Source organism: Medicago truncatula, chromosome 8 (genome assembly GCF_003473485.1).
Source record: "Medicago truncatula cultivar Jemalong A17 chromosome 8, MtrunA17r5.0-ANR, whole genome shotgun sequence".
NCBI classification, from domain to species: domain Eukaryota; kingdom Viridiplantae; phylum Streptophyta; class Magnoliopsida; order Fabales; family Fabaceae; genus Medicago; species Medicago truncatula.
In genome coordinates this window covers 21,252,910-21,262,996 of record NC_053049.1, presented here as the reverse complement: position 1 = coordinate 21,262,996, position 10,087 = coordinate 21,252,910, and the positions used below count along the sequence as shown (strand labels likewise).

General features: G+C 36.2%; 2 protein-coding genes across 2 annotated transcripts; both read right to left on the bottom strand.

Annotated features, from left to right (window-relative positions):
- Positions 1–250: 250 nt before the first annotated feature.
- LOC112417346 (uncharacterized) lies at positions 251–808 on the bottom strand. Its single transcript, XM_024772926.1, has one exon. The coding sequence runs from the start codon at positions 806–808 to the stop codon at positions 251–253; it is 558 nt and encodes a 185-aa protein (XP_024628694.1).
- An 8,025-nt stretch (positions 809–8,833) lies between these two features.
- On the bottom strand, positions 8,834–9,677 carry LOC25502386 (uncharacterized). Its single transcript, XM_013589768.3, has one exon. It carries the CDS (start codon positions 9,629–9,631, stop codon positions 9,008–9,010), a length of 624 nt encoding a protein of 207 aa, XP_013445222.1. The 5' UTR covers positions 9,632–9,677; the 3' UTR covers positions 8,834–9,007.
- Positions 9,678–10,087: the final 410 nt, after the last annotated feature.

The following is a 10,087-nucleotide window of genomic DNA, read 5'->3' as shown; positions in this document are numbered from 1 at the left end:
GATACGGTAAAGTAAAGTGCACTCTTCGAATCAATGTCAAACTCCAAATCTCTTTCACGAAATAATTCTCAATACCTTCCAAAGTCTCAAAGGAGTTACTTATACACAAAATATGAAACTAAATTCCCTATTATTACTCTTAGCATAACAAACGAAAATAAACTACTTTTCCTAATAATTAATGGATAGTAACTACTGTGCTAATCTTTTTTGTTATTAACTTGTAACGTAATTCTTCACTTAAGCATTGTCATGATAAAGTCGCGGGTCCATGCTGGTTTGTTAGACGTCGCGGTTCAAGCTTATTTGTTGTTTCCTCTTCATTGACTTCTGTTTCAGCCCAATCTTTCACCAACTGCTGAATGTGCCCCGTATCTAGCAGCACTTCCTCATGACTTAAGCTATCACGACTGCCCTCCTTGAAATTGACCTTGTCCTCAAGGTCAGGGATGCCATAAAGCTCGACGAATGATGATAAATCCTCCCAAGTAGCATCCTCTGGTTGGCTATGAGACCACTGTACCAAAACTTGTTTGTGAGTACGACCTTGTTGCTTGCAAATGCGTCCAGCCAAGATATCTATTAGGTGCAGTAAAGGCCGGTTGACAATACTTTCTTTTGGAAATGGGTAAAATTTGTCAGTAGCTGATCCTTTGTAAGCTCGCAGGAGGGATATGTGGAATGTGGGATGAATGCGACTTCCAGGTGGCAGACCTAGCTTATATGCTACAGCACCAATGTGTTCTATCACCGGAAATGGCCCAAAGAATCTTCTACAAATCTTGTGATTCAGTCTAGCAGCCACCATTGCTTGCCTATAAGGTTGAAGTTTCACAAGGACCAAATTGTAACACCCCGTTTTCCCAACGTAAAAATTTCATTTAATTAATTAGAGTAATTCACATAAACGGAATGTCACACTTCTTTTCTTAAAATCATAAACGGAATAATTAACTAATTATCTTCAAAATTCAATAACATAATATTTAATACTTCGCAGCGGAATTTATTCGAACATCTAAAATAATTTTGGCACGAAGGCCTCATCAAAGTATCTCATAGAAATCCAATTAACAACTTAATCATGTAAATTCATAAGCAATACATAAGGAATAGAAAAGCATGCAACAAAGTTCCCATCCCATTACGTATCAGAGCACCTAAAGATACACATGAGAGATAATCCACTCACGACAGCAATCTAACAGCAACTTAAACTCGATCACATGCAAGTTACTCATACGAAGAGCAACATTTCCAAGCAGAAGGGGTGAGATTTCACAAAACAATAATATCAAGCATATAATTCATTAATTATATTTAACAACATAAATAAATTCATCTATTAGTAATAATAATCATTTATGTAATGATTCTTAATAACTCAACCAACTTCTAATTATCATTAACTTCATATTCATCATATTATAAACTTCATCATATAGCACATAATAACCAAATCATAACCAACATAGATCATCACATCATAAATATCATCTTTAACACACAACGTAATCATCATCTCATAATAACTTAGACCACACAACATAATCATCACTTAATAATAACAATCATATACAACACAACATAATCATCACTTAATAATAATACAACAACACATATTCATCATCTTATAATAATATAACAACAACATATTCATCATCTCATCATAACATAACAACACATATTTAATCATCATCTCATAATAATATAAGCAACACAACATAATCATTAATATTTCATGGTTTGTCTTTATCAACAACTTCAAAAATTCATCAACGACAACGTCAACCTGACAACACAACTACGTGAGAGTACACCACCTCTTATAATACGACAACGTAATAATACACCACCTCTTAAAGAATAACAACGTAAGAGTACAACACCTCTTATAAACGACAAGTAAGAGTACACCACCTCTTAAAGAATAACAACGTAAGAGTACACCACCTCTTATAAAACGACAAGTAAGAGTACACCACCTCTTAAAGAATAACAACGTAAGAGTACACCACCTCTTATAAAACGACAAGTAAGAGTACACCACCTCTTAAAGAATAAAAACGTAAGAGTACACCACCTCTCACAAAACACCTGAACATAAACAGTCACCAACAACAGCTTCAACTACAACTTCAACAACTTAGACAACATCAACAACTTAAGACTCCAATACTTTGGAACGACAACTTACAACTTAGACAACTTAAACCAACATCTGCAACTTAATCAATATTCAACAGCAACAGAAACAGCACAAGCAATTCTCAACATAACAATATTAATGAAAAACATCAACAACTTAAACATCATACATTTTCCACATAAGACATATAATTATTTCACATAACCAACAACATCAACATATGCAGCACTTAAACACCTCAAGATATAACAACATCAAATAATAATCAACATCTTAAGACATCATATATACATATAACACTTCATCAATCATGGACAATATCGTATTCACAGCATAAACATACATATACTAATTCATCAATCATATTCAATTATTCACTGTGACCTACGTGCAGTAATTTGACCATAACTCAAGTTTTATAAATCCTTTTGAAGTCAAACCAACGGCATTAGAAAGCTAACATTCATACCTACAACTTTCGTGTTTACACCTAAGACCAATTTTGTACCAATCAATACCAGTTTTCATTTCAAATTCTGACAAAGTTGTGCTGAAATTCATAAAAATTCACTGTGACCTACGTGCAGTAATTTGACCATAACTCAAGTTATATAAATCGTTTTGACGTCAGACCAACGGCATTAGAAAGCTAACGTCCATACCTACAGCTTTCGTGTTTACACCTAAGACCAATTCTGTACCAATCAATACCAGTTTTCATTTCAAATTCGGACAAAGTTGTGCTGAAATTCATAAAAATTCACTGTGACCTACGTGCAGTAATTTGACCATAACTCAAGTTCTATAAATCTTTTTGACGTCAGATGAACGGCATTAAAAAACTAACATCCATACCTACAACTTTCGTGTTTACACCTAAGACCAATTCTGGACCTATCAATACCAGATTTCATTTCAAATTCGGGGCAGAGATGAAAAGAAAAATCAGAAAAAGCAACCTATATTATTCAACTTCACTTTCATTCAAAACCATCACAATCATCACTCTTAACCTTAATTCCCAAATTCTCAAAAACTAAACCTACAACATGTTAAATACAATTTTCAGAATCATAGATTTAAGATTATTGAATGTTAGTCTCACCCTTACCTTAAGAAATCGATTGCAAGATTCTCTTCTCGTTCCTCCTCTTCTCCAGGTTTTCTCCCTTTTTCTCCAAAAACTGGTTGTACGTGAAAAACTATTCTGACTTCTCGCTTTTCTCTTTTTATAACCTTAACCTACCTATTTTCTCTTAACTCCACTTATTCTCTTAAACTCTTCTAAATTCCCAAATCAGCCCGCAAAGTCTCAATATTCTATTTTAATATATATATAAAATACTTCTACACCAAATAACAAATATATTTCTATAACAAATATATTTCTACACTAGATAATATAATATAATATAATATATTTATACACCAAATAACATATATATATATATATATATATATATATATATTATACTAACAAATAACATAATATCCCTACACCAAATAATATATATATTATAATATAGGGATAGGATCAAATGACACCATGGTGTCAAATTTAAATTTGACACCAAATCATAACCATTAATTCAACTTTAATCCGACGTTTTTCATCAATTCATTGAATGCTCACATGCTTAACAAATTATATAAATTTTAATTTTAGAAACAATTTATTCTTTCTTTTTTTGATTAATTATTTACCAAAAATTCTCTATTGGTATTATTATAGTTTGTTTGCCAAAAATTATTCACTGTCATTCTTTTTTTTAGGGCTTATCATCCTTATTTTTTTTATTCCTATTAACCTTTTTTTTTTTTTTTCCTAGAAGAACCAAAGGAAATTGATTTATAAAGAGCACATTGCACCAAAAAATAAAAAAGAACTTATGCTACTAAACGAAAGCAAAACACAAATGTTAGAACATCCGATACAAGAATATTAGCAGCATGAACTCAAGAATACTACTATCCAACAAATGAAAGAGTAGTCAATACAAAGATGATTGAACAAAGATTAGTAAAAAAAAGAAATTGTAGGGAGAAATCAAATGGTAAATAATTAATCAAAAAAAGAAAGAATAAATTGTTTCTAAAATTAAAAATTAGATAATTTGATAAGCATGTGAGCATTTAATGAATTGATGAGAGACGTCGGATTAAAGTTGAATTAATGGTTATGATTTGGTGTCAAATTTAATTTGACACCACGGTGTCATTTGATCCTATCCCTATAATATAATATGCTACTAAAACACCAACTTATAACACAAAAATAACACACATCATCATAAATCAAATAAATTATTCAAAAAGACTCTAAACTCAATAAAATAATCAAATAAAACAAATAATTCAAAGAGGACGTTACACAAATCACCTACCTCAAATTGCATGTCAATGCGATGTTTATTGGCTTGTTGCACCATCCAGTGTTGAGAGTGCATCAAGTTCTTCTTTAGGTGTTGTAGAATTTCATCTCTCGTCAACAGGTCGCCTTCTACTGCTTGAATTTTGGATTTCCCACGCACATATGTTGGAATGGTGGGGGGGAGGACGCCCATAAAGGGTGTCATGGTTATTGCTGAATGATGACTAGTGTTGTAGTGGTATTCGGCCTAGGTTAGGAATCTTCCCCATTTCTTAGGGTAATCGGCTGCAAAAGCTCTCAAACATTGTTCAACATATCTATTTGTGATCTCTGTTTGCCCATCAGTTTGAGGATGGTAAGATGAGCTCATCTTGAGTTTAGTGCCCATTAGATCAAACAAATTACGCCAAAATTGGCTTGTGAACAACTCAGCTACCTTGGATGTAGTGTAATGAGTGGGAAGAGCTCCAAAATGTGCATATTTGGTGAATCGATCAATCACTACTAGTATGGATGTGTTGTTGTTCGACGGGGGGAGTCCTACAATGAAATCAAGTGCCACATCTTCCCATACTCGCTCCGGTAGTGGTAGAGGTTGCAGCAACCCATTTGGAGGAGTGGTCGCATACTTAACGGTTTGACAGGTAAAACATTGAGAGACAAATGTCTTAACCTCCTGACGCATCCTTTCCCATGAAAAGTTTGCATTTAAGCGATGAAATGTGCGTTCCACGCCTGCATGTCCTCCAATATATGACTCGTGGAATTCCTTCAATAGAAGAGCCATAAGTGTCGAATGTTTGCTGATGTATAGTCGTCCTTTAGACCGCAATAGACCATCATGCACATCAAAACCGGATTCCTTTCCCTTACCTTGTTGAATTTGTTGGTGAAGAGCTTTGAGGTCTTCCATGGTTGTATTCTCTTGTCTTAATTTCTTTATGAAATCAAATTGACCTAACGATAGCGCCAGCTGCAAGGTGGTCTGATCGTCTTCAAATTGTCGAGACAAAGCGTCCGCTGCTGAGTTAGTGGAGCCTGATTTGTACTCGATAGTGAAATTGAATCCCAATAGCTTGCGGAGGTAATGGTGTTGATCAGGGGTTTGTACTACTTGGGTCAGTAGTTCACGAAGACTCTTATGATCAGTGCGAACAATGAAGTGTCTACCAAGCAGATATTGCCGCCATTTGGTTATAGCTTCCACAATGGCTCGCAATTCTCTATGGTACGCTGATGCTCCTCTCCCCAAGTTTTTGCTAAAGAAGCCAATTAGGTGTTTATCTTGCATTAGAACTCCTCCTACTCCTATGTTGGATGCGTCTGTTTCAACTATAAATTGTTTGGTGAAAAGGAAGCCTTAGAACTGGTGTTACCGTCATTGTGTGTTTTAAGAGCTCAAATGCGTCGTTGGCTTTGTCATCCGACGTGAAGTTATCTTTTTTGAGTAATTCGGTTAGAGGTGCATCTATTGTTGCATAATTAGCTACGAAACGTCGGTAGTATCCTTTAAGTCCCAAAAAACCTCTTAGTTGTTTAAGGTTCTTTGGTTTTGGCCAGTTATGCATTGCACCGGTGACCCAAGTATTCCACAGATTTTTGGAAGAACTGACACTTGCTTCCCTTGGCAAAAAATTCCTTATCTTCCAGACATTGTAACACTTGCTGCAGGTGAGACACATGCTCTTGAATACTCCTCTTGCTGTAAACTAGGATGTCATCAACGAAAACAGTGACAAAGCGTCGTAAAAAGGGTCGGAAGGCGTCGTTCATGGCTGACTGGAAGGTAGAAGGGGCGTTAGTGAGTCCAAATGGCATGACCAGAAACTCATAGTGATCATTGTGCGTGCGGAATGATGTTTTGTGAATGTCACGGTTATCCATGCGAATTTGATGGTACCCAGCTCTAAGATCAAGTTTTGAGAATATGACTGCACCGCCTAACTCATCTAATAGTTCGTCAATGGTGGGAATTGGAAAACTGTCTTTAATGGTGATATTGTTGAGGGCGCGATAGTCAACACAAAATCGCCAAGAGCCATCCTTCTTTCTAAAACTAAGAGCACTGGCGAAGAATAAGGACTATTACTGGGACGAATATAGCCACAATCAAGCATTTCTTGAACCAACTTCTCCATGGTATCTTTCTGAAAATAGGGGTAATGGTAGGGTCGTACGTTAACCGGTGAGGATCCATTTTGCAAATGAATTCGGTGATCGCTGCTTTGGTACGGTGGTAATTGAGATGGTGTGGTGAAAACCTTATGATGTCGTAATAGTATGCCTTGCGCTTCAACTGGTAGGGAGGCATCAATAGTAGAAATGTTGCTGTCGTCGTTTGGTTGTGAGGCGACAGTAGTGGTCTTAGTGGCGGTAAGATGAAAGAGACCTCTAAAATCACCGGCTTCGAGGATGGTTCGCATTTGTGCGAAGGTGACTGGGCTGGGGTTGGTGCGAGACTCACCCATCAAACGAACTTGTTTCCCTTTCCATCTAAATTCCATGGTGAGAGCATTATGATAATGTAAGCAGGTGCCTAGTGTTCTTAACCACTGCATGCCCAGAACAATATATAGTCCACAAATAGGTAAAATATAAAGGTCCACTTCAAACAAATGGCCTTGCATAACGAGTGGCACCCCCACACATTTTTGTTGACAACTTAGATGTTGTCCATTACCCATATATACCTTGAAGTGTTTAGCAGTCTCTGTTGTTAATCCCAATTTCTGAACGAGGCCTTCTTGAATGAAGTTATAATTGATGCCTATATTAGCACTTCTAATATTTCTGTTTTGTGCTTGGCCAAAAATTCAAAATATGCGTGGGTTCATCGGATTGGTTAGAGAGTGTAAACTTACCTCCGGTGTCTCTTCAAGCGTCTCTTCTGTAGCGTCTGGATAACTTTGAGTTTCACTGTTATCTTCATCTTCTTTGTAACCACACATTATCATCATTCTGTTTTTGCAGCGGTGATTAGAGTGGAATTTTTCATCACAACTGAAGCAGAGTCCTTTGTCACGCCATTCCGCTGGTGACAGCCATTTCACGGGTAGTTGCGATTTCCCTGTTGGAACTGATTGCAGAGTGGCATGGCTGCTGTTGGAACTCGTCCACGAAGTTCTTCGTTTCTATCCTCATCAATTCTTCGAATTCAGATCCGAATCGAGCCACTGTATCGCGATGGATTAGTTTAGAAATACGTCCTAGTGGATCTTCATATAAGGAGGGTCCAAAACGTTTCTGAACTTCTCTGAGAAAATCCTCCCAGCTGTTGATCGCACCACTTTTTTTCCATCCATTGAAACCATGAGGATGCTTCACCATCTAGATGGAACGAAACCATGGTGAGGCGCGATTCTGTTGCTAACTGGTGGAGGTTAAACAATTTGTTGATTTTGTAAATCCAATCTTCGACTCCTTTGCCGTCGAAACGAGGAACGTTCAGGCGGAGTGTCTTCATGACGGCAGTGATGTCGGCTGGTGGTGGTGCGTTCCCTTGTTGTCGAATTTCGGATAATTCCATGAGGCGTGCATCGGTGGATGTCATGTATTGTTCGAGGGAGGCGGTAAAGCAAGCTAGTCGGTGGATGTCTCAATACCTTCCAAAGTCTCAAAGGAGTTATTTATACACAAAATATGAAACTAAATTCCCTATTATTACTCTTAGCATAATAAAGGAAAATAAACTACTTTTCCTAATATTAACGGATAGTAACTACTGTGCTAAACTTTTTTGTTATTAACTTGTAACGGAATTCTTCACTTAAGCATTGTCATGATAAAGTCGCGGGTCCATGCTGGTTTGTTACGACGTCGCGGTTCAAGCTTATATGTTGTTTCCTCTTCATTGACTTCTGTTTCAGCCCAATCTTTCACCAACTGCTGAATGTACCCCGTATCTAGCAGCACCTCCTCATGACTTAAGCTATCAATGCTTGTATCGGTTCTCCTGGAAGCGGTAAACATATGAATCCTTTTTGAAATTCGCGCTTACGAAATCATGGTAAAGGGTTTATTCCAAAGAGAACGAAATTAGAAAGTTGAAGTCATTCTTTCACAAAACCTAAGTAGCTTGTTTGCTGTCTTGAGTTCATTAAAGAACATTACAAGCATAATTGTACAATAGACCATTACAAGCATCAAAACTAACAATAACAATAACCACATTCGTTACTATTATGCTTGTTTACTTTGTCACTTCGGCTTACATCATGCAAAATAAAGCTATTAAGAATTCAAGATTAATATAAAAATTCATGCCAATTAAATAAAAAAGCATGCTAAATATCAATGTAAAAAACAGCCTCAAATTTAAAGAAGTTATTATTTCATGAATTTCAATTAATATTCTCAAATTACAACAAAAATAGAAATAAAAAGAAAAGCAGAACAGTACATTCTGCATCTACCCCAATCAATAACAAGTAACAAAAACATCAACAAAAAAAGAAACCCAAAAAAACCCATGTTTCTATTTCAAATCCCTAACTACACAAGATAACCCTTATGACAGCAAGAGACAAACAAGCCATTGAGAAGAAAAACAGAGAAACAAAATCCCTTGAAGACCATTTCCTAACCTCTTTACTTTCAACTCTCAAACTCTTGGCCCTTCTCAAAGCATCAACTTCCTTCAACAAATCAAACTCCAACCCTTTCTTCTTCAATTCCTCCACACATTTCCTCAACAATCCGCGATCCTCTTTCTCCCTCGACAGCATCTTCTCCATATGAGCCTCTACATCACTCTTATACCTCAAAGCCCATATAAGCCCCAATGAGAATAACAGAGAACAGAGTGATGGGACCCATGATTTGTGACAAGCTTTAGGTGTTGTAACAGAGGAAGAGTTGAAGAGGAGCATGAGGGTAGTTGAATGGAAAAGGAAGAAAAAGATGTAGAGCATTGTGATTTCTTTGCGGATTGAATCTATCTGGGTTTCTTTTAAAGCTATGCGTCCATTGATGAGTTCTTCTTCTTTAAGCCATTGCTTTAAGAGGAGTTTGTGGGTTGGTGTTTCAGCTATTTGGTGAAGTGGGTGCATTTGTTTCCATTCCATGATTGAAGATCTTACACTGTTGTGTTCATCGGTGTTTGTATTAGCCATTGGAGAGAGAGAGAGAGAGAGAGAGTTTTGAGAGAGAAACAGAGGAGAAAAAGGAAAAGTATTATATGAACGAATTTGAATGTCTATAACGGTCGGATTTAATGTGAATTTACAGGAATAACCCCACCGCCCCATGTTACTTTGATTTTGTTGATGTTATTTGATCCAACGGAGGAGCGTATTGTCACGTGACCTTAACGGCTAAGTAAACGGAAAAAGCTATCTCTCAAACCAAACCAAACCAAACAAAGAAAAAGGTTTTTTTTTTTTTTTTTTTTTAAAAAGAAAAACAAAAGGTTAAATATGTTTGTATAAAATATATTTTTATCGAAGTTAATATTTGCTCCAATATTCATTGATGTTATAAACAAATATTGATGTTTACGATTTTGATTAAAATTTTCAACTATTTTATATATTTTTTTGTCTTTTATAGTCGCAAAAATATTGATGTAC